This window comes from Glandiceps talaboti, chromosome 2 (assembly GCF_964340395.1).
Source record: "Glandiceps talaboti chromosome 2, keGlaTala1.1, whole genome shotgun sequence".
Lineage (NCBI taxonomy): Eukaryota > Metazoa > Hemichordata > Enteropneusta > Spengelidae > Glandiceps > Glandiceps talaboti.
The window spans coordinates 1372409-1399325 of NC_135550.1; the positions used below are offsets into that span (position 1 = coordinate 1372409).

The 26917-nt window shown below is 36.2% G+C and overlaps 1 protein-coding gene across 2 annotated transcripts; it reads left to right on the top strand.

Moving 5' to 3' along the window:
• Positions 1-242: 242 nt before the first annotated feature.
• Positions 243-21830, top strand: LOC144453613 (bifunctional protein GlmU-like). Of its 2 annotated transcripts, none has more exons than XM_078144935.1 (3): positions 243-404; positions 17987-18169; positions 20717-21830. In XM_078144935.1, exons 1-3 carry the CDS (start codon positions 279-281, stop codon positions 20966-20968), a joined length of 561 nt encoding a protein of 186 aa, XP_078001061.1. In that variant the 5' UTR covers positions 243-278; the 3' UTR covers positions 20969-21830. The 2 variants fall into 2 exon arrangements, with proteins under 2 accessions (XP_078001061.1, XP_078001063.1); XM_078144937.1 differs by having other exon boundaries at positions 277-459.
• The last annotated feature ends 5087 nt before the right edge of the window (positions 21831-26917 follow it).

Sequence of the window (26917 nt, forward strand, 5' to 3'; positions counted from 1 at the left end):
AATAAACTCCCTAAGCTACTACTCATAGATACACGAGAATATCAGAGAAATGCCTTGCAAATTCATTCTAGAATTTCAAAATGTAATTTTGATGCCTTCAATATTTTACGAAAACACAATTCAAGGCATTTCCATGTGTATTGGTGTACTACGATGGGGATTCGTTTTCGGATTGGTAAGAAAAATAACAACAAAGTTAAGTACACCTACATCAGCTGACTTGTGATTTTGAATGAACATACTCAGGAGTCAGATAGCCTGCTGTATATGTTGCAGAAATGCCAAAGAGAAAAAGAACAACTGACGAAACCAAAACACACGAAAATGTGACTCAGTATAACAGTGCAGACGTCGAGGTTAAAGAGGGGATACAGAGCGCTGTTCCAAAAATCAAAACATTGGAGGTACACTAGTCGAGTTCATATAATGTAACAAGTTTTAGTTGAGGTTGAGATGCAGGTTCGTCAGCTCATTTTTCCTCCATCACATTTCACAGTAAAGACAAGATAAATACACCATTTTTTTCATTAATTATGTCGAGTCTTTGTATGAAGTTGTGGTTTCTGTGGTGATTTTTTACATTTTAACCATATTATTGATCTATACCCAGAAACTGTGTTTTTGACGATTTGCACTTAAAGTTATTTAACTTTTACAAACAGTTGAATATAGTCCTCTTTTCGACTTTAAATGAAAGCTATGTACATAAACAAAAAAAACCCGTTCCTCCAGATTTTTTATTTTGTCTCTCATTGTCTTGTTATAATCATCCAAAGTTGTATTTTTGTGTTTTTTGCATAAATTACCGCTTTTCACACTTCTCAAAGCAATATCTCTCGATTCCCTCAAAAGCTAAACAATCCGGAGGAACGTTTTTTCGACACACTGTCTGCGAGTATTGTCTCCAAATTTGACACAGCTTGGACGTTCTGACACAAAGTTAAATAGCTTTGAACTTCACACAGTATACAAAGTAAAGAACGCAGAAAAATGCTAATTTACACAATTGGACTCCTTCCGCCGACAAAAGCTTTCAAATTCGACAGACATTGCAACAGCTTTTTTCTGTGACTTGCTAATATGTTACTCAATCCTTGCCATTTGGTTGTGTACGTTGTTTTGCTACAGACATGAAGAAAATCGGGTATTTTAGGAGGGTCATGAAATGCTACAGATAGAAACGTGTTTGTTTCCCGCAATAAAGGTGTCATGTCATCTATTAAGTATTATTCATCTACGGGTGGAGACTTTGGTTTAATCTTTTAATACAGTACGCATGCCGTTCTCGACATTACATAGTATACTTTCTGGTTTGGATTCGAAGCCCTCGCTCTACGCAGTTGGTGTTCGTGTTTTGACTCGAATATGGGCTACGTTCTGATTTGAAGCCATATTCCTGCTCATGTATTAGGCATTGCTACGCAATTGTTGTTGGTGTTTCGTTGAAGACACACAATAAAAGAAAGTGAACCTTTTCCCTGAAATTAAATTTCCACACCACGACACCATACGACATCGGGAATTTTATACAAATTGTAAGGAGTGTTACAAAACTACGGTTTAAATAATGGTACTTGACGTACTCACGTCAACAGTTTTTCTTCCACTGCGAGTGACGTTTTATGATACTCGGAGTCGTAGTAGACATTACCTCATTTATTTAAACTACTTGTACCTTCAACATCTCTGTTTTATAACTTTAATAGCCTTGAGGATCGCTCGGTGCCAAATTCTTGACAGGCTTGCCGTTAAGGTTTAGACAGCGTCATCGTACACACAAATAAACAACGCTACGCACGTATAATACTACAGTACATGTGACTCGGTGTCGTCATGTCTCAAAAGTTCACGAAGGATCGAGCCGTGATAAGCCGATCGTTAGAGTGTGGTTGCCACAATTTATAGGACCTTAACCCTAATAATATAATATAGTATGTGAAGAGGACGTTGTCAAAATCCACCAACGCAAAAGTTCAAAGCTAGTCTACGGCCACGTTCTGTGAAACTTACAGAAATGTAATACCCGGATATCGCCGATGCAATGTCGCGCATCTGACGTGAACTCTCAAGTCTCTAAGATAGCATGGTTCTTTTTCGATCGCCAATGTGTTGATTAAATCGTTTTATTTTTGTAAACATCAATTTTTTTTGATCGGCTAAAACAATTAGCCTGCAATATTGTTAGATATTCGAGATTTGTATGTTTTTTTACATGCATGGTACTTGAAAACCATCATCTAATACATCGCCGTCGCGTCGGGTACACTTGAAGGCTGTAGTGTAGGCCGCTTTACTGTAACGTTTTTAGCTGATGCACTGGTCAAAATCAACGTGCATAAGTTCGGGTTCGAAAGAGGTATTTTTTACTTTTTATTGGTTATAACCAAATTTACCGAGTTTGATTGGTTTTGTACAACAGCACAGCTAAGAGATAATGTCACGTCAGTCATTGCACAGAGGCCTACTAGCTATGTCTCATTTGCATATGTAAAGACACTCTTCTGTAATCAATGTTCCTGTCAATCTTCTTTACGTATGCAAATCCTTGTACATAAACATTCAGGAATGAAACCATATAAAACACACATAGCGTTAGAGTTCATGTCATTTTTTTTCATTTCAAATTTATTAATGGAAAAAATAAACGATTTTCAAAATATCTTTTAACCAAATGATGGCACATACCATGAAGCTTCATAATGAGCGAAAAAAAAAGGGGTAAAATTCACCAATGAACCTGCATCTCATCCTTAATACTGAGATAGTATGTATTAGTTTTGTTATTTTCCTTTTATGTTTTGTACCATTAACAACTCCCCAGGGTTTTGTTATGTGTACTCACATAAACTTAAACATACATGTAGTCCTGCTTGCAGACGGTGCATGGGTCTACCTAGACAGTCCTGCTTGCAGACGGTGCACGGGTCTAGGTTACTGACAAGGAACGACCCGGGGGAACGACCATGGATCTATTGGAACGACTGACTTGCAAGCGCAAACAGGACCACAGGGAGCTCAGGCTCAGTTAGTTTTGTTTACAATAAAATAAACAAGTAAACAAACAAAATACAAACAAACAAGTAAGTAAACAAACAAACAGACAGACAGACAAACAAACAAAAACAATTAAACCGACAAATGAGTAGATACATACATGAATAAATAACAACAAACCAATGAACAAACAAACACTATCCTCGCAATTGTCACCCTAGGGTGATTTATAATGGTGAGCATTGGGGTTTGTTCATTGGTTTGTTGATGTTTACTCATGTATGTATCTACTCATTTGTCAGTTTACTCGTTTTTGTTTGTTTGTGTGTGTGTGTTTGTTTGTTTACTTACTTGTTTGTTTGTGTTTTGTATGTTTGTTTACTTGTTTGTTTGTATTTGTAAACAAAACTAACTGAGCCTGAGCTCCCTGTGGCAGGACGCAACGTTGAAATCCTATTTCGGTCTAGATATTCATAGAATTTGATGCTTTTATAGAGTTTTAATCTTTAAATACAACACGACAAACAATATTCTCTGAGAAGTGGAAATTCAAGCAAATGTTCTGAAAGAATTACAACATCTTTATCGATTGATCACAGAGTGCACCATGACTTATCCAAGTGACATATTTTCAATACAAAAAAAATGGCTGAGTCTGCTGACAGGCGCAGGTCACGAGACACTCTGAAAAAATGTATGTAAAGTGAAATGTTCTTTGATGAAAAACATGTTTACACATAAACAAGCAACAAGAAAATCACAATGTGACATGGGATGAAGTTTATATCTGGAAAATACATGGGCCAATTGTGTTTATTATTTTTAAAACATCGCATAGAAATTATACACTCACTGTCGTAGTTTTCGGACAGGGTCATGTTATTCGATGATTACTAAATGAGAGAAACACTGCAAAAACGTAATACCTATCATTGCTGCTTAGACATTTTCCTTAGGGTCTTTTCCAACGGGGTTTAAAGGGAGAAATAACTTTGTGGATGACGCAGTCCCCTAAATTTATAACCTTACATCAATGAATTAGTAAACAGCCGACAGTATTGGTAATCGGACACGAACTTCTATGCTGATTTACATATTTGTCACATAACTTATGAATTTCGCCACCCCGTTTGATTTAAATATTGGGAAAACACATTGGTATTGTGGTATTTTAATCATCATTACACTAAAGTTGATTGTTTTTGCAAAGGAATTATCATGAACACTAATCCTACTACCGAATTCGACCCGGCTATGATCAGAGTTCATGATGCCGCTTGGCAGTCTATGTCTTGGGTGTGCAAACGTAAACACTTTGCTCCAGAGATGTACCATATTTTCGTTTATAAAACACCCAGATTTCGTGAAAAATGTCAACTATTTCGAACTGAGGACTGGGAGAAATATATTAATGAGATATTTTTAGATTTAAATAAGAGCAAAATGATATTGAAGTGAAACTCCTAGCTGATCAATGATAACTAAAACTGAATTATCGAAAATAAAAATTGCCTTGAAATTTTGACTGTCATTTTACTTCATCCATAAAAATTAAAACTGAGGTCAAATTTTGTGAATTTTCATACAGTTATTGGCGTTGATTTTTAGCATGATGCATTTTAATCACATTTTACTTGCAATACAGATGGAAAAGAGCCAGTAAAACCTACAGTAGTCAAAAGTATGTTGCACTAAATTTCTATAAACAAACAAGGTTACATGTTCAGAGATATAGTTGAATATCACTGTGTGGACAGATCTGTGTAAAATTTAATAACAAATCGAATGATGTATGTGACATTCTTAGCCCGTGCGTCTTTCTCTTAGCCCAGGCCGTTTGCGACGGGTATGTTTTCTTCACGGAAGTGAAACTGAGAAGTCTGAGAACGAACAGCGACCAAACAAAACAGTATTATGAAAAATCTCAGATATAACTATGTTTTTTGAAGGTACAAAACATGCAAGTAGGTAACTTGTACAATGTACTGTGACTTTGGATCATTGTTCATGTACCATTCTAAAAATAACACTGCATTGTTATGTAGATAGCATCTCGAAGGAACACATGAAATAGCGTGCCATTTGACGTGATTTAACTCTGACCGTATGCAAATGAGATCGAATGTCCAGACTGTAAACTAGGGATGAGTATAAAGTTGTAGTCAGATTCAGATTCAGATAGCGTCATATTGAGCGTCAGATAGCCTCAGATCCAAAGACACCTGGCGCACTCAATCAGACCTGAAATAATACCGTTGCAACGACAGGGGAAGATTCTGCTTCACAAACTTTTGATGGAAGTTGGAATGTTCAAATGTACATTGTACATAAAACATAAGTATGGCAGCACATTACGTACGTAAACTTAATTTTTACTGACACCTTTACTGATGCCGTGTACATTATTGACAAAATGTATCAACCAAAGAACATACAGTGGCTGAACTTGGGGCTATCAATGCCTCGGTGACAAGTATTTCAACACTATTTCACATATTTTTCCCAAATAAAAATTGTAAAAGCAGAGACATTCCAACTTCCATCAAAAGTTTGTGAAGCGGAATCTTCCCCTGTCATCACAACGGTATTATTTCAGGTTTGATTGAGTCCGTCGAGTGTCTTCGGATCTGAGGCTATCTGATGCTCAACATGACGCTCAATATAACGCTATCTGAATCTGACGCCAACTTTATACTCGTGGACTAGGGTCTAGATTACTGACATGACCCTCAGCACCGTCATGCATAGAGCAAAGCACCAATCTCAAATGCGGGAGCACACCAACTACCGAAGAATAACATACCCACCGATCAAATATGAGGACAATTTAACGAATATGTACTCATTTTGCATCTCTTTGACGATAGTAGTTGCTCGTAAGATAAAAAAAAAAGTGACGAAATCGGAACTTTTCCAGTTCCGGTTGTAATTTCAAAAATCACACCTTACAAATGCCACCATATTTGATCAGGGTGTCCACTACGTCATTGTACGTAAGGCGGAACCCTGAAATTACAGTTGAACTTTTGATTTTGTGATTTTTTTTGTCCTCAACTGGAGTGCGACTTTTGTAGTCTTGCTGCTAGACGTTCGGGCTTTCTTTCGATACTATAAGCGAACAAAGTTCGCAGTGAGGGCTTGCCCAAACAGTCTAGCAAATGTCATTTTCAGACTGGACATTCCATTGAGATTGGTGGGTTGGGCCATGTAATGTATGTATATTTATACTTTAATATATTCAATCTCTGCATGCAGGTGTTGACAAACACATTTACGTCATTACTATGTCTTATCAGTTTATGGTAATTGTGTTTGATATTATATGTGTTTGAGTGTGTAGACGTTGTCATTCACACATGTTAGTTAATGCATTGGTGGTTATTTTTACTTAAGATGAATATGAATGAAAAATTAGCTATTGTCCTCTGTGCTTGTCGCTAATATGGTTCTCTGATTGGCATTTATTTATATCCTGATGACATTTGCTAGACCTTGGATGTGCCATCCTCGATAGCGATGTTCGTTCGTGTGTCGTATTCTATCGGAAGAACATTCGAGGTCTAGCAGATAGACTAGGACTTTTGTAGCCATGACAAAGTAAAATTACTTAATAGTAGGTAGAATTATTTTGTTGTTTTCCTGTGGATCTGCAGACTGCATTGGCTGAAAAAACACAGGGAAAAAAAGATCAAAGTGGGGGCATTTCATTGATGGGCAGTGACCAGTAACAATTCCTTCTCTTTTGTTGGCCTTTATTAAAACTCCTACTATGATGAGAGTTATGCTACAACGTTCTATTAAAGCTTCAAATTACATGTTGTAGTTGGCCATAAGATTGCATCTGCAGGCAATCATACGATCTCTTCACTATTTCAAAATTTCAAAATTATGTTTTTCTTTGTGCGATACTCGCGGATGTTTCTGTTTCTGAAAGCATGCATGGGGAGATCGTCAGTCAAACCAAGTCAGCTTCAACTTCCGGGTGAAGTCAACAGCTTTCTACCAAAAATTCTTGATGGAGAATTCGCCAAGATAAATTCATACGATCTTTTCTTCAATCAAAATTGAAAATCTCTCTTTGTTAGTCCCCGAGGACAAAGTCCGGAACGGGGACTTATGGATTGGGTTCCGTCTGTTCGTGCGTCCGTCCGTCCGTGCGTCCGCAGTCGTTTCTTGGAGATGCCTGGACCGATTTTTTTCAAACTTGGTACAAGGGCAACATGCTATGGCATACATGTACATATGCACGTCAATTTGTTTTATGATACGATCCAATATGGCCACCTAGCAACCATTTTCTTTGCGAATTTTCCCTGTCTAAAGCCATAATTCAGACATGCTTGAACAGATCTCATTCAAAGTTGGTATTAGGACAGTGTTCTATGACATACATGTGCATATCCATTTTCGTCATGATACGATCCAATATGGCTGCCTGGCAACCATTTTGTTTGTGAATTTTCCATGTCCAAAGCCATAACTCAGACATGCTTAAACAGATCTCATTCAAAGTTGGTATTAGGACAGCATTCTCTGACATACATGTGTATATCCATTTTCGTCGTGATACAATCCAATATGGCTGCCTGGCAGCCATTTTGTTTGTGAATTTTCCATGTCCAAAGCCATAACTCAGACTCCATTTTCATCGTGATATGATCCCCCATACCCAACCAATCCTTTATTGTTGGAGGCATATTCCATGTCCAACAAGCACACACAACATATCTACGTCTGTTTGTTTTATGTTCACAAATGTTGTTGCGTGATCAGAGTAGTGATAATTCCTTAAAACCCAATTATAGCGGGGACTATGTCATTCTCAATGACTTGTTTTAATATAAATCATTTCATACTAAGGGCGAGTTTTCTGCCAGAACGTGTGCATTTATTCATAAAAAATAACACATTATCACAACAATGCAAATGAGAAAAGTAAATGTTGTTACTGTGTTGCAATGTTAGGCAATGTACTAAGTGGTTTAATTGGGTCAATTTTCCCTAACTTTCCGACATTGATTGGCTTTGTTCTGGACCGTTCAAAGTATTCGGGTTGCTTGTATTGAAAATACATGTACATATATCAAATAAAAATCGACAAGTTTCTTTCCAGATCTGAATTTTATATTTTGAGAAACCAAACAAACTTGAGAGCCATGGAAATTCACCTCAATGTGGCGTGCATCGCGAAATTCTAGAACTGAGTGTTACACAAAGGGTACATTGCCGTAATTGCCGATATCATGCTTACCATAAAGTATGTAAACTTCCTGATGCATACTAGCGATGTTACGATGGTTTGAATTTGGTTTATTATTTGCCATGGAAACAAGTGTACATATGCCAGGTATGTAGGGGATCGCGAAAGTCGGTGTTCAAAGTCAAGTCAAGCTTTCCTGTATTGTTAACTTGTAATTGATTTACATTGTTATTAAGTAGATAAGAAGATGTGGATGTGGATGTGGATTTGTAACAGTTTGTCTTGTTTTCTTTGTTGAAATTGAAAACTTCTCGTACATGTACATGTAATATGTTGTTTTTTGTATTCATTAAATTAACGAGATATTTTATTACTTGTTTCTTCACAAATAATGGAAATCTTCCAAGTTCCCCAAAAATCCCCATTTTAGTGCTTTTCTTTGATACTCCTAGTATAAATCGGCAGAAGTTATTATGTTTACTGTTTCAGTAGGTGAATCTTTGGCGCACTCAATCATCACTCTATATGTCACATCCATATACAACTTTTGGTCTTATCAGTATATCAAATATCAAATAGCAAATATATCTAGCATTAATGGTGGACTTAAATTTCGAAGATTGCCAAGCTTAGACTTAAGTGAAAATAGAGCTTTGATGCCTTTGTTTTTTAAATCCATCATGGCTTCTTTATATTTTCCATTAGGAGTAATAATCAGACCTAAGTACAGTAGAGATCTCACATAATGGGGTATTGTGCATGAACTATAGTATGCTTGCACTTTTAAAGATGATTCAAAATGCTCACAATCACTATTGCTATTTTGCTAGACAACGTGTGTGAAACGTACATTGTATACTGGTTTTACAACTTTAAAAAAGCGTCTGCAAACAGCTTAAAATGACCTTTTCGAGAATTTTCAAGTATTTCCAGTCCTATCTAGACCACAGGATTTTGTGACGTCATAGAGGGACATCGTTAGCACGTAGCCTATGACGAGCGTAGTCAACAGGTGAATAAAACTCAACAGCATTGTGAAAAAATACATTGCTGGTGGTTGTAATAGACATCAGTAAACAAAAACTACACTCTACATGTCTTATTAACCAACATTTACCGATATTTACTCACACTTTCTGACTAATTGTCAGTGTCTGTGGGTATAAATGCTAAAATATTATGTCCCCATATTATGGCAAAATAAATCATAACGGCTAGACTAGATATACATAAACACTTGTAATGTCGGGTGTTTTACATTCAATGACTTTTATTTATCTGATTTTTTATCATTTGCTTAGAAGAAGCATTACAATGCCATCATGACGCGTCGACGGCATCCCGAGGACAACATATTTTACCCTACTATACTCGTCCTCGAGTCGCCTTTTATTTCATCTCGAATAAATTTACTAGGTATTAGAATACCCATAAGAAACTTCAAGAAAGCGTATCAGGACATGCAGTGCCACAATATATTTGTTGGTCCCATAATACACTAATTGATTCGATTTGCTCCAAGCATATGGAATCACGCTGTGGCCGACCTAATTTTGTTGTCCATACATTGTATATAAAATGAGAGTGACCTGTAAATGTTTCACAGTTTTCGTTGTGGTCTTGTATTGTCACATGTTTGGCTTGTGAACGCAAGTTTACATCTATTATTTTCTACCAGGGCTGTCTAGGGCATGATACTCTAGTCGGAGTCTGAGACCCATGTAAAACCTCAGAAACTCGCAGTCGGACTGAACAGAAGTAAGTCTTATCGCCTTGTTGGGGACTCAAATTATTGCATGTTTTCATCACGGTATTATACATGTGATTATTATATATTTGATTTGGTGGGTAGTGTTGTCAAGTTTTGTTTCGCTGGCAGTCACCACACGGTCGCGGCAGTATATATACGTAGGATAGTTTCAGGAGTTTCGCCCATCAAAGCTGAAGTAGTGTATGTACATGTACGTATGGACTCGGAGAGCACATTTGGGTTGAATGTATCCACGTGTTGAAATAATCCATATTTATCAATTAGATATATTGCAAAAGTCGTACAGAAATAATGTCTCTAACGTCAAACCAAACACTGAGAAATTGGACCGAAGCGAACATGGCTAATATCTAGTTGCAGGCTTTCTCTGATAACCATGTGCTGGGATCACGACCTTGAGTGCCTTCGTCAATATTGTCCAATCATATATAATATCATTAGCGGAATTAGCATAGCCGCTTACAACATCAATAGTTTATTATGTCACCTGGATAACCTGCGGATAGCACTAATGGATTTCCCAACTGATATCATATGTCTTTCCGAAACAAAACTTGACAGCAGTATACTCGATAGTGAGATCAAGATAGAGGGTTACAACCTAATTTCACGTAAGGACCGGAACCGTAGAGGAGGAGGAGTTGCTTGCTATGTTAAGTCATCTATTCCAGCACTTGATAGATCACAGGATGTTCCTACTGGTCTTGAACTCACCCTCACAGAAATAAGACTACCTTCATCAAAGCCCCTAATTGTAGGGAGTATCTACCGGCCACCAGGCCCAGTTCAAATTGATTGGTATAATGACGTAGAGAGAACCATCAGTGTCTGGAATAAAGTTAACATTGATTTCTTTCTATTGGGAGATTTCAACGTCGACGTCGTTAAGAATCCAGACTCGGCTCTGCTATCCCACCTGGGCGACATCGGCCTAACTCAGCTAATTAAAGAACCAACCCGAGTCACCCCAACATCATCAAGTACTATTGATCTTCTGTTTTCAAGCAGCACTTCGATCAACCACAGTGGAGTGTATCCCCTAAGCATATCGGACCATTATATGATTTACTGTAACTACAGAGCGAAGCCACCAAAACCAAAGCCAAGATATATCAAAGCCAGGAACTTTAAAACGTTCAATAATCAACATTTTCTTGACGATCTTAGAAAATTTCCCTGGCTCAAACTAACATGTGCAACTAGTAGTAACATAGCTTGGAATGTATTCAAAAATTTCTTTCATTCAATCTGTGATATCCACGCCCCTTGGCGTATCTCTAAAGTTCGTGGCTACACTACACCATGGCTTACAGATGATATTAGAAAACAGATATACACACGTGACTACCTTAAAAGAAAGGCTAGGTCTACAAACAATCAGAATTTATACGATCACTTCAGAATTCAACGAAACAAAGTCACTAAATTATTGAAAGATGCAAAATCAAACTTTTATAACAGTCTAATTCTTGAAAGTATGTCAAAATCTGACAAGCTGTGGTCAGCTGTCAAGAAGTCTCTTCCATCTTCAAAAAATTCAGTAAATACAGTCAGTCTAGAGGTGAATGGCAAAAATATCACCAAGCCTATCAACATAGCTAGAGCTTTCAATGACTTTTTCACAACAATAGGCAGAAACTTTGCAAAACAATTTTCCATCCCTCGTCATACCTACTCCCCAACTAATCATAAACTTAACACCCCTTTCAAATTTAATCCTACCTGTGCTGAGAAGGTCGAAAAACTGCTATGTAACTTGTCAATCAAGAAAGCTTGTGGTATTGACAACATGTCCCCAAAGTTGTTGAAAGCTGCTGCGCCAGTGATCTCCTGGCCGTTAGCTACTATATTTAATTATTCACTTCTGACAGGGGATCTACCAGACGATTGGAAAATTGCTAAGGTCTGCCCAGTTTATAAAGATGGCTCAGTCCTAGACACTTCAAACTATAGGCCCATTTCACTATTATCTGTTTGCCTGAAAACATTTGAGAAAATTTTCCATGATCAGTTATACTTTTATTTAATTGCAAATAATTTCCTTTGTGTACATCAATCTGGTTTTCGTCCGTCACACTCTACAGGAACTGCCCTCATAGACGTCACTGATTACATTCTAGAAAATAATCACAAAGGTTTATACACAGGTGTCGTTTTTCTTGATCTCAAGAAGGCTTTTGACACCGTCGATGTTTCACACCTTTTGAAAAAGCTTTCAGACATGGGTTTACTTGATAACGAATACACCTGGTTTAAAAATTACTTGTCCAATAGAAAGCAATGCGTATCAATCAATGACGTAACCTCAGAGCTTCTTCCAATAGACTACGGAGTTCCACAGGGGTCCGTTCTTGGTCCGTTACTATTTATCATTTACATAAATGACCTCCACTGTCAGGTCAGTAATTCGAAAGTTGTGTTATATGCAGATGACACCGCCCTCTTCTATGCATCAAAAGATGTTCAAGAAATTGAAAACAAGTTACAAGAAGACATGAGGTCAATTCATGATTGGTTAAACGCTAATAAATTGACACTGAATGTAAAAAGACAAAGTGTATGGTATTCGGTCCGAGGAGAAAAATGTACAATACTTCAAATAATTTGAATATCAAGATCAACAATGAAAGCTTACAACAGGTCAGCACATTTAAATACCTTGGTATATGGTTTGACCCACTTCTCACCTGGGAATCACACATTGCCCATATAAGTGCCAAAATCTCACAGCGGTTAGGTATTATCCGTAGAATTAGGTCTGCTTTACCTCAAAAAACTGCCAAAATGCTGGTCAATTCCATGGTATTACCAATATTTGATTACGGGGATATCATCTGGTCTAACTGTACAAATAAGCTAATTTCTAAATTACAAACTCTACAAAACAGGGCAGGGAAGGTAGTCCTAAATTGCCACCCACAGACACCTTCAGTTAAAGTCAGACAAATTTTAGAATGGCACTCATTGATAGAAAGACATAAATTTTACATTTGTTCGATGATGTACAAATGTTACCATGGTACTGTTCCCCCCTATTTGTTACAATGCTTCACACCTGTTTCCAAAATTCATGATTATAATACACGTTTTAGTAAAGCTAGCAGTGTATATATCAAACCAGCTCGCAATAACTATGCTCTCCGCAAATTCACTCACAAGGGAGGAAATCTATGGAATTCGTTACCTGAACATGTAAAGCAGGCTAAAACTTTTAAACACTTCAAAGACAATTACAGAGACATTTCTTCTGCCTAGCAGTTATTTTATTTATCTGGAGCTACAATGTCACAATGTGTGTATTTTATGTCCAAATGTGTTTTAGTATTTGTAAAGGACTTCTGTGTGATTGTTGATTTGAAGTATGAGGGCCTCAATGGAAAGAAGCCGACCCTGCAACGCTTCCGTTGTTTGTAACGCTTATTGAGTTTTACCCCGAATAAAGATATTTTATAATAATAATAATAATCATGAACACATCACGATATTTGATTTGTTGGTTTCCTAAACTGTATACTTCGAATACCATGATTAGTTACAAAATTCTTCTAATGAATATTAAATAGGCTTGTTGTATGAAGTGATATGGCAACAAGGGAAACCATACAAGTTTTCTTCCAGACGAGTTGCTAAAGTCATATAAATGACAACACGAAACTCACCAAATTTTGTAATTCAATTTTTATTGCTGATAATATGGGTATTCTAATAGCTAGTATATCTATTCGAGATGAAATATGTTTACTTTGTTACTAAATGCGCCGTTCAAAAGGCAACATCAGCTAGTATGAGTATAGCTTTAGTAGGCTAAAATATGCCGTCTATGTGTCATGTGTGTTGATGGTATTGTGATGCTTCTTATTGGCAAATAATGAAAAATCAGATAAATAAAAGTCACTGAAAGTGAAACATGCGATATTACAAGTGTTTATGTATATCTAGTCTAGCCATTTTGATTTATTTTGCCATAATATGGGGATATGATATTTTAGCATTTATACCCACAGACACTGACAATTAGTCAGGAAGTGTGAGTAAATATCAGTAAATGTTGGTTAATAAGACATGTAGACTGTAGTTTTTGTTTACTGATGTCTATTACAACCACCAGCAATGTATTTTTTCACAATGCTGTTGAGTTTTATTCACCTGTTGACTACGCTCATCATACAATGTAGGCTGCGTGCTAATGATGTCCCTCTATGACGTCACAAAATCCAGTGGTCTAGGTGGGACAGGAAATACCCGAAACCTCTTGAAGTAAATCCGAAGGGAACTGACTGAAAAAAAGATCATTTTAAGGTGATTGCAGACGCTTTTTGTAAGTTTTAAAACCAGTATACATTTCACAAACATGTCGTCCATCAAAATAGCAATAGTGAATGTGAGCATTTTGAATCACCTTTAAAGCACCATGCAAGCAAAGTTCATGAACAATATGCTCTTGGAGATTAGTGTATGTAAACAGCATCCAATTTGCACCTTTGATGTGTCCACAGAGCATTTCATTAACAGTGCATCATGTTAACAATGTATCAGCATCTCATTATAAACATTGCATCTGTTGGCATCTAGATAGCAGAGTACATGTACATGTACATGGTTATTACAAAGAAACAATGCATGTATACGTAAAGTGCTGTTTCTTTTGTGTCTGAGATGCAAGCATTGTTTGATGCAGATGCTTTGATGGTGCAACAACAACAGTGCATCAATGCATAGTTTAGCACCCCAATTGTGCAAGAATGATTCTTTTCTGATGCATACACTCAGGTGATGTTTTATGTGAGCTGCACTGTAGTTAAATTGTATGTAAATAGGTTTCCAAAGTTTCCGACTTTTTGCCTGGAAATGACGTAGTTTTCAGAGGTGATTAAAGATTTGTGTGACATTTTTGACAAAAGTATGATATTAATTATGAAAAATTGATTTTTTTGGAAAAATTCCGGAAATTGCCGAAGTTGTTTATGTATTTCATGACGTCACAAACGGAACAAACTTCAAATATGTCTGATTACATAACAAGCAATAGCGATTCTTGTGGAATCACGTTCTACTATTTAGAAGTCATAATTAACAATGACAACAATGTACATGCAATACTAGTGATGACGAAGATGTGGTAGTGGGGGATGCTTGTATTGTACCATATATGTACATGTACATGTATGAACCACTACCACACAACCACGACAATCAATCCCTACCTGCAGATGGTCGTTGATGATGTTATTGTCGACAGATTAAATGATACTGACCAGTAAGTTATGATAATAAAAAGTAGATATTTTAAATTAGCAGATGAAGGAAAAAATTGGGTCAAAATTTCGAAAGTAGTTGTCCCATTCAGATCATAACACCGTAACAGTAGTACTATTCAGTGGGGTTATATCGACTTACTGACTACCTGACTACACAGTGTGTGTACGTATGCTAACTGTGTTTGAACCGCCATTCATATATTTCATGAGAACGTCTACATGTACATGTATGTAATTGAAGGTCTGATCGGTTGTGAATCTTTAAAGGATTTTGTGAAATCATCATTATCAGAAAAAATCAGAACAGTTCAGGAACAGCCAAATAATTTATTGACGCTGAGCACTGAGCATACATGTACACTGTGTTCCAGGGTAGCACACTAGGAATATAGTAGTACGATGAACCTCTGGCTCTGTTCTCACTCTCAGTCACATCCAACTGCTCTCAACCTTGCGAACAATGCATTTAATTTTGCATTTATAGATGACTGGTCTTCATTCACTGACAAGGAAACCAAAGTCATACAATAAGGTCATGAATATATCTAAAAGGAAGTGCACTGTACTATAGTACCGTAGTACGTACGCGTATGATCATCATTGTATGAGTGTATTTTGTTTTTGTTATTCATCGGCACGGCGATATCGGCCAGTATGAAGACATTGCTATCACAAGTAAAATTCCCATTATGTGGTACCAGCTCGTAACGTTATACTAGTATGTTCTTTGAAAGTGTAATTTATGTGTCTTACATGTATCTGGTGAATAACTTTCAATTCAATTCAACATTAGGACTCGTAATCACAGCCAACAAAAGAAACTTCATCGTTGCCAGTGTCGTAATATGTAGTACACCAGGACGCAGCATCTTATCATTCATGATCGTTTTTCGTGAGTTTGAGAGTTGTGCAGTAATAAGACATCATTGAAAACACAGATGTATGTTGAAAAGAAACAAGCTGATTAGAACTTCCAAATCTTTTGTGAGAAAATCAGTGTAGACTCAAGCGTTGACGTCCCCCTACCGGGCAATGTACAGGCATGGTTTTTAAAAAATGGACACCGCAATCGTGTTCCAGCAGTGACGCAATTTTCCGACGACTCCCAACAACTACTGCACAACTCTCATCGCAGATTTCCAAAAAAATCAATTGTTCACTATTAATATCATACTTTTGTCAAAAATGTCATACAAATCTTGAATCACCTATGAAAACTACATCATTTGCAGGCCGGTCCGACTACTGCTCCTACATACTTGACAACATTATACATTTTAGTCATAATATTTAAGTTATGGGTTAATACCAGTAAATTACCCTCGGTTAATGTGTGTATACGGCAACATCAAATCCTGGTGTGGAAAATGTCTTAATTTCAAGTTGGCCACGCCTTGCTCATGAAATGCTCACCATTGAGCATACACTGTTTACATTTTACCATCAGAACAATTTGGTTTGGCATGATGGTCTTTTCCTAAAAATACTTACTAATAACATATTTGGTAACATGTATAAAATGATCAAAAACATACAGAAATGCAACTTATAAAGAGAAAACCTATAATGGTTTAACACAAAAATTTAAAACATCTGTAGGAGTTAAGCAAGGCTGTAACCTTAGCCCTACACTATTTGATATTTTCATTAGTGACTTACCAAACATTTTTGATTCAAGCCTCCTAATATCAGTCAGCTTCCTACTTTATGCTGATGACATTGTCATTCTTTCAAAATCAAAGCAAAAAAGTGTAACATATCTACTGAGAGTATCTATTAATGTGTCATGTTCTGATCAAAATAATGAATAATAATAGTGATAACAATAACAACAAATCTACAGCTGTCAAGACTTTCTAATATAAGAATACATGTAAGAAACGTTGCTAACAAGAAGTCAATCTAAATTTTGCCACACCCCCTTAAAATAATGGCACAACCCTTATTTCACATTTTGGTTTTGACTGATTGATGAGGATTGAGCTAATTACTACCATAAAAAAAGGAATCATTTAGAGCTTTCTATATCATTAATTTGTAGTGGTCATACACTAAAGTCATTAAGATCAGATGTTTTTATTCATTCACCATAATACATTCAATGATTGTATATTATATAAACCAATTATTCAATCTCTCTTGTCTGACGTTCACCTCAGTCAGGAGATTGCACATATGTTCAGAACCATATGTTCAAATGTAGTTTGATTCCTGATTCTGGATAGTCCATGGTATCAGTTAAGTTTATTCAACAAGAGAACCTGATGGTTATACCATCACAACATTCAAGCAATCCTCTTGAGAATTATTTTAATAATGTTCGTGATGCAACTCTCCTTCCAGTGAAAAGCTCTTGTGCGAGAATCTTTCCTGTATGCTGTCAGATTTGTAATCTCTTATTGTGTAACTGATTGTTTGGTACATGTACAAATGTATCTTGACAGTTATAAGATCTAGAGTAGTAGGTTACAACAACTACCTACTCCCAAATCTATATTTTGTATTATATGCTCATGCAGGTGGGTCACCCAAGATCTACTTCTGAGGTCTACTGCAAAATTGAAAGGGCTTGCTTAAACTTGCCTACAATGAAAGCAGGCTGAAAGAATAGTCTTCTCATTATTTCACTTTCCATAGAAAACCTTAAAACATTGATCAAATATGGGTTAACAGTTTTAAGACTATTGATTGAATATAGTGAGAAGTGATGAAATAGTCTGCTCCCAAATACAAGATATTTGATATGAATACTTATTTTTATAGGCTATACAGAGTCCTCTTGTCTGCTATACTGTAAGACTTGGACCAGGGGAAGAAATCCGTAGCACTTTGACGAAGTTTGCTGATGATAATAAGTTACACTCAGCTTTTGTGATGACATGTGTTGGAAGTGTTACCAAAGCAACTATAAGATTAGCACATGCAACAGCTGAATATCCAAACAGGGTAATATAAAAATACAATGATTGCTTCCTTTCTATACTTTTCTATCTATCCTTTTTTCTACAAGCATGATAGCTTTCTGAATGAACTTTAGCCCCTCAGATGTACTGTGTCTTCATGAGATATTTAATCCCCACCTCACACCTCCAAAATTATTTTTAAGCACAACTGAACTGATAAGGTTCAGTAGTGCTATAGGCATGGCAAAGTGTCTGTCTGTCTGTGTGGATGTGTGTGTGTGTGTGTGTGTGTGTGTGTAAACAACCTAAAGTCAAAAACTGCTGGACCGACTGCTTTGATGTTTGGTGGTCATGTTACTTCTGGTGTCTAGTTGGGAAATTGTTCACATAAAAATGATTGCTTCAGAGATGTGGGTTTTGGGTCAAAAAATGTGATTTTTGGTCAAAAAACTTAAACTCCAAAAGTACTTGGCAGAGTAGCATAAAATTTGGTGGGAACATTCTTTGGGGTGAGTAAATTAAGATTTGTTCATGACATGATGATTCCCTTGGTAATATGCAAATTAGGGCTAAAAATGTCTTTTTGGTCAAAAACCTATAATTCCAAAACTACTGAGGAGATTGGGCTGAAATTTAACAGGGATGCATGTGTGGGTGTATAGCTGAAAAATATTAAGCATTTAATGATCTCATCAGTAATATGCAAATTAGGTGTAAGAATGTGAATTTTGGCAGAAAATTTATATCTCATGGTCAATGAGACTGAAACTTGGTGAGATGTTATTCTGCAGATTGTCTTCAAAATATTTTGACGCAATTGGCCCTAGCAACCACAACCATGACTTAGCAACAACCAAATGGCAGTATATGTTGTTCAAATAACAATATCTGGTGGGCAAGTGAGTAAACATTCAAAAAATGTATGCAAATAACCCAACCAACCATGACCATGCCCATAGCAACAGCCAAACAGTCATGTAGTTCACAAAGATAACAGGGATTAATAGACAATTGAATATACATTCAAAAAATGTATGTAAACTTGCCTAGCAACAAGACCACGCCCATAGCAACAGCCAAATAATCACATATATTGCAAAGATAACAGGAATAGAAAGACAAATGAATAAACATTCAAAAATGTATGAAAATGTGCCTAGCAACAAGACCACGCCCATAGCAAAAGCCAAATAATCACATATATTGCAAAGATAACAGGAATAGAAAGACAAATGAATAAACATTCAAAAATGTATGAAAATGTGCCTAGCAACAAGACCACGCCCATAGCAACAGCCAAATGATCACATATATTGTGAAGATAACAACGGGGATTAATAGACAATTGAATAAACATTCAAAAAACATGTAAATTTGCCTAGCAACAAGACCACGCCCATAGCAACAGCCAAATAATCACATATATTGCAAAGATAACAGGATTAGAAAGATAAACGAATATACATTCAAAAATGTATGCAAATGTGCCTAGCAACAAGACTATGCCCATAGCAACAGCCAAATGATCACATATATTGCAAAGATAACAGGGATTAATAGACAACTGAATAAACATTCAAAAAATATATGTATATTTGCCTAGCAACAAGACCACACCCATAGCAACAGCCAATAATCACATATATTGCAAAGATAACAGGAATAGAAAGACAAATGAATAAATATTCAAAAATGTATGCAAATATATCTAGCAACATCACACCCATAGCAACAGCCAAACGGTAGCATATATGGCAAAGATAGCAACATGGTTGGATAGGCAACTGGATAGTCATTCAGCAAATGAACACCTATTGTTAGCATGGACTAGCATATGGATAAACAATTTTGATAACTGTACAGTTGTGCTACAACACCATTGGCAGTATTTTTAATTTATGTTAATGGCATGGAAATTGCTGTCAGCTGTAAACTTTTTCTGTATGCCGATGACACTGCCTTGTTAATTTCTGGTAATAAGCTTGTAGAGATTGAGCAGCATTTAGGTAAAGAACTCATGTCAGTTAGTGAATGGTTAGTTGACAACAAATTACAAATTATTTCCGATAGTCTGGCCTCGTTCTACATTCATTGTCATCCATATGTAGTCGGGTCAGATTTTGTCTTTTTAGTATATTTTGTCTGCTATGTATTATATTTCATCACTCGTTTAATACATTGTGTGATACTTTATGTGTGAGGACCACAATGGAAATAAGTTGTTAAATCTTTTTTGTGTCATCCTTGGCTGAAGTATTCAGTGATGTATCTGTTTTGTCTTTCATGTGAATGTGATAGCTGCCATATTGTATATCCGTTTTAGTTTGTGGTTTTCCGAATATTTTTTTGCCAAATAAAATAAATCAATGACAATGAAAATTAGTTTCCAAAGAAAATTGCTATTCAGTATGTGCTTATCAGCTTGTACCTAAAATGCAAGACAGTGTACATGGTGTACTTTGCAACTAAAAAAATGAAGTAGAAATAAAAATTTGAATTAAATTTACAACAGTAAGGACAGATATTTCATTTTCATTATGTAAATTTTCATTATCAAAAGTTGAGCTGTGTCCTTTCAATTCATTTTCAGATCAGAAATTTAAATGAGAAATTTGAAATAGTGTCTTTGGTTGGTACTTTATCTGATGGCGGACACTTACATGTAAGTCTTTCTGACAAGACTGGGAAAACAGTCGGAGGACACGTGATGGGGGATTTGGAAGTCTTCACCACTGCTGAAATTATCATCGGACAGTTGCCTCATGTCGTGTTCAAACGTGAAATGGATGATAGAACTGGTTTTAAGGAACTCACAGTCACAGCTACAGAAATTAATGATTGAATTTTGTTCTTTAATGGTACGGTTTATTAGGAGAATAAAGTTTTACAGCTATATAATGAAATTTTTATGTTATGAGTAGTGCTGGATGTAAATGTTTTCACCAAATTAAGATAACTAGACATATTGATAGTTTTCAACTAGAACCTGATCAGATTTGCTCACTTACTGCCACCAGATCGTGTAGTAGCAGAGGGACTGGATCTAAACACTCAAACAATTGCATTTTCATATGATGTGGTAGTGCACGACAAGTGAGTTCAGAGGACGCTTATGCTTTAAAGCCTAGCAGAGGTAGTAAGTTCACCATCCTCGTTCACAACTAGCTATTTCTGGAAATCCAAATTCTGCTATTTTTAGTACTTTTCGATTTCTATCGTATACCACAGTAATATTAATAAAATGCCATTTTTAGTCAAATTTAGGTGTGTTTTTTTATTCTCTTAATTCATGAATTTATGATGTCGTCAGAAATGTCACTACATGTGACAATCAGCTGGAATGAAAACAAACTACGTTGGCACATTTGTATTTGTGCATTTATCGTCATTTTTAGACTAATTTTCCTGAAAATTCACAAATTTTTGGATTTTTGTCACATTTTATAGCTGTCTGTCTCTACGTTTTTCAAAATCCATGAACGAAGAATTGTAGTATGTGTGGATACGAATCAAATGATATACTGGGTGCTTAGGCACGTAGTAAACAGAGATAGTATTTGAACATAATCCTGGCAGTCTCCGAAACTGTCATGTCACCATGTATGACAACCATGGGACGTTCGTAAATCTTCTGCATGTATGTTCTATACAAAACACAAATCCCCAAAAATTGGTGAATTACGTGATGTAATAAACTATGGCTTTCGAGAGAAAATAAATTCGTAACCGTGAAAAATGTTTGTGTAGTGTTATCAAATGTAAATATGAGACAGTATGCAGCAGGGTCGTAAATCTTTACCTGTATTTTCTATGGACAGTCAGTGCCGCGGTGGTGCATAGTGCACATGCATGGTGTAATGTGTATCATGCTAGGCACAATATTAGTCAAATTACATGCATTTCTCAGTCATTATTTTTCTGAGATCGCTATAAAACAAAACTGCATGGTGAAGAGCTGAACAACTGAACCACTTCTACATGTTACCAAAATTTAAAAAAACAGCGGCGCTATTCTGATCGATAGGTCGCTTGTTTGGACAAGCGTGCCTTCTTAGGTTAATGTATGTGCCAAATTATATGGTATTTGAAGAGTGCATGATACTGCTTAATCACTGAATATTGTTCATTATTCAAAATACCCATTAAAGGTAAAAGTTGTAGCAACAGACTGCATAGGGCAGGTGCGTATTATTGTGGTTGATATATGTACGTACCATATTATACGGAATTTGAAGCTTGATTTTTAAGATACAGCCTAGTTACCTAAAATCATTAATTATGCAAATTTCTCATTAAAACTGTAAGCTATATCAACAAATTATAAAAGACATCCGCTTTGTTATGGTTAATGCGTGTACTAAGTGATATTGAAATTCAAGTATGCATTCTTATGATATATCCTAATTACCAAAAATAATTAATTATGCAAATTATTCACTAAATCTTTAAGCGAAATCAACAACTATTATAGGAGATATGCACTCTGTTATGTTTAACATATCATGTACTAAATTATATTGAAATTGAAGTATGCAGTCTTAAGATATAGCTTAAATACCGAAAATGATTAATTATGCAAAATATTCACAAAATCTGTAAGCGAATTCATCAACTTTAATAGGAGTATGCACTCTGTTATGTTTAACGTATGTACTAAATTGTATTGAAATTGAAGTATGCAGTCTTAAGATATACCGAAAATCATTAATTATGCAAATTATTCAATAACACTGTAAGGTACATCAACTAACTTTATAGGACATACACAATTTGTTATGGTTAATGTATGCACTGAACTTTATTGAAATAGAAGTATACAGTCCTAAGATATAGCCTAATTTCCAAGAATCATTAATTATGCAAATTATTCATTAAAAAAACTGAAAGGTAACTTAACAAACTTTACAGGACATAGGCGATTGCTATGGTCAGCGTGTATGTACTGAATTATATTGAAATTGAAGTATGTATCCTTAAGATATGACCTAATTACCGAAAATCATTAATTATGCAAACTATTCATTAACACTGTAAGGTACATCAAAAATATTTATAGGGCATATGCATTTTCTTATGGTTAACGTATGTACTAAATTATATTGAAATTGAAGTCCGGGACGGGGACTTATGGATTGGATATCGTCTGTCCGTGCGTCCGTCCAGAGCTGTTTCTTGAAGATGCCTGGACCACTCTTTTCCAAACTTGGTACAGGGGCAACATACAATGGCATACATATGCACATCAATTTGTTTTATGATACGATCCAATATGGCTGCCTAGCAGCCATTTTGTTTGCAAATTTTCCCCGTCAAAAGCCATAACTCAGACATACTTGAACAGGTCTCCCCCCCCCCCCATACCCGACCCATCCTTTATTGTTGAATGGTTTATTCCATCACGTCATCTTGAAGAGCAGGCATGTCCCATGTCCAACGAGGAGACACAACATGAGTAGGCATGTTCCATGTCCAACGAGCAGACACAACATATCTAAGTCTGTTTGATTTAGGTTCACAAGTGTTGTTGCGTGGTCAGAGTAGTGATATCAAGAAAATGACAACATAAACTGCCAATCTTTAAAACCCAATCATAGCGGGGAGTATGTCATTCTCAATGACTTGTTTGTGTATGAATTCCTGATATTATCTTTGCAATATATATGATCATTTGGCTGTTGCTATGGGCGTGGTTTTGTTGCTAGGCATATTTACATACATTTTTTGAATGTTTTATTCATTTGTCTTTTAATCCCCATTGTTATCTTCGCAACATATGTGATCATTTAGTTGTTGCTATAGGCATGGTCTTGTTGCTAGGCACATTTGCATACATTTTTTGAATGTATATTCATTTGTCTTTCCATTATTGTTGTTATCTTTGCAATATACGTGATTATTTGGCTAATGCTATGGCGTGGTCTTGTTGGTAGGCAAATTTATATACATTTTTTGAATGTTTTATTCAATTGTCTATTAATCCCTGTTGTTATCTTGTGAAATGCACGTCTGTATGGCTGTTGCTATGGGCGTGGTTAAGGTTGCTGGGGAATTTGCATACATTTTTTGAATGTTTACTCACTTGCCTACCAGATGATGTTATTATTTGACCAAAATATACTGCCATTTGGTTGTTACTAAGGGCGTGGTCATGGTTGCAAATTATGTCAAAATGTTTTGAAGAAAATCTGCAGAATAACACTTTCAGAAACATCTCACCAAGTTTCAGACTCATTGACCAAGTACTTTTTGAGATGAGTTTTTGACCAAAAATGAACATTTTTACACCTAATTTGCATATCACTCATGGAGTCATTGTATGCTTAATATTTCTTCGTCCATACATACCAAAATGCATTCCCATTAAATTTCAGCCCAATCTGCTCAGTGCTTTTGGAATTATGCAATCATCAAAATTTTTGACCAAAAAGACACATTTCTAGCCCTAATTTGCATATTACTGATGTAATCATCATGTCATGAATAAATCTTACTTTACACCCCGTTAAGAATGTTCCCACCAAATTTCGCACCAATCTGCCCAGTAGTTTCTGAGTTTAAGTTTTTTGACCCAAATCACACCTGTGATGTGATCATTTTGATTTGAACAATTTTCCAGCTAGATGCCCAAGGTAACGGACCCACCAAATATCATGGCAATCGGTTCAGCGGTTTTTTGCTTTAAGTTGTGTCACACACACACACACACACACACACACACACACACACACACGCACGCACGCACGCACGCAAGCACGCACGCACACACACACAGAGACAGACAGACGTCGGGTGATCCCTATAGCACTACTGAACCTCAGTTCAGTTGTGCTAAAAAACGATAGAGATATACACAGGCAGTAAATAATGAATATGAGTGCATGGCAGTCATAGCAGCATCTGGACGTGTATACGTGTATGCACATTTCTGACTTCCAACTTCCAACTTCTAACTTCCCACTTCCCACTTCCGACTTCCAACTTCCAACTTCCGACTTCCAACTTCCAGCTTCCAACTTCAAATTCGTGTGTATATTTTACTTAATACCAAATGAGCCAGGATGGTATGTTTTACTGCATACAAATAGGCCAGGATGGTACACTATGTTTTACTGTATACAAATAGGCCAGGATGGTATATTTTACTTAATACCAAATGGGCCAGGATGGTATATTTTACTTTATACCAAATGGGCCAGGATGGTGTGTTTTACTGTATACCATATAGGCCAGGATAGTATGTTTCACAGTATACCAAATGGGCCAGGATGGTATATTTTACTTTGTACCAAATGGGCCAGGATGGTATATTTTACTTTATACCAAATGGGCCAGGATGGTATATTTTACTTTATACCAAATGGGCCAGGATAGTATGTTTTACAGTATACCAAATGGGCCAGGATGGTATATTTTAATGTATACCAAACGGCCAGGAGGGTATATTTTACTTTATACCAAATGGGCCAGGATGGTATGTTTTACTGTATACCAAATAGGCCAGGATAGTATGTTTTACAGTATACCAAATAGGCCAGGATGGTATATTTTACTTTTTATACCAAATGGGCCAGGATGGTAAACTATGTTTTACTGTATACAAATAGGCCAGGATGGTATGTTTTACAGTATACCAAATGGCCCAGGATGGTATATTTTACTTTATACCAAATGGGCCAGGATGGTACGGTGCGTGACTAACGACGTCCAAGTGAAATCCTAATCTATCCGGAGATGATGTGATTCGTTTTTGACGTAATTTCAAACCACGAATACGTGTTTAAGAAATCATTATTTTAAATTACATGTGAATTTGTAACTTGGTGTTTCAGGTGTTGATATCGAAATTAGAACTTTCGTTTTTTGAAACGCGATCAAAATCAAACCACAAACAACGTTTCACGTTTCAAAGTTTTACTGGAAAGTTAGGGGGCACCTTTTACTCGTACTATCTGCAGTTTCTTTGAAGTTTGCAGTTTGTTTACAAAAATGATATCAAAGCGAAGAACAAAGGAAAGCGAAGACAACAAGCAACATATACCGTTGGAATATGAACATTATCCTATTGGACGTCCTAAATGTACAAATAAATTGTAAATTTGTAATCAATGTTTGGGGTGGGGCCTCGTTTCTGGCGCATATTGCATGACTAACTGACATCAGCCATCCATCCACCAATACAGTGACGGTTGTTTGTACATTATACAAGAATTGTTTTAAGGTAGTGAGTTATCGTCGGCGTTATTTTTTCAATCAAATGTATTTATTGTGATGTCATACCGATGGTGTTATTCGTTTAAATATATTTGTGTTGTGACCTAGAAAGGGGTGGAGAGGGGCCGGCTGCGCAACTAGACTGTGTAAAATAAAATCAGGTGACTCTGCTGAGACTTCCAAATCCAAACGGTAAACCCAAACTCTAGACATTCCACACACCCAAAAACCTACGGAGCTCGAGACCCTTGATCTATGTAATGCTTGAGACGGCACTTCGTATGATGAAATAGCTAAGGCCTGAACAAAATAATTGATTATTTGAATAATGAAATAATAACAATTGTAAGCAAATTTTGAGAATGCAACGAATTTTTTAGCAAAATTTAAGTAAAATATACCCCTGAACTTGGGCAGGTCTTTCAAAAAATATTTCAACCTAGAAAAGAATGCCCTTTCTCATACTTAATGAGCACAAAAAACCCTCCCCTTTCCAGCACATTTTGGGTGAATCGACGTAACATAGTCATTACTATACGTTTGTGTTAAACCTCAGACCACTATGAACACAAGGTTCCCG

Excerpts from the sequence above, each read along its gene's own strand:
- LOC144453613 (XM_078144935.1), top strand. The coding sequence starts at position 279 with ATGCCAAAGAGAAAAAGAACAACTGACGAAACCAAAACACACGAAAAT. Across the intron at positions 405-17,986 it reads CAAAAATCAAAACATTGGAG|GCTATACAGAGTCCTCTTGT; the intron begins GTACACTAGTCG and ends TTATTTTTATAG. Across the intron at positions 18,170-20,716 it reads CAGCTGAATATCCAAACAGG|ATCAGAAATTTAAATGAGAA; the intron begins GTAATATAAAAA and ends ATTCATTTTCAG.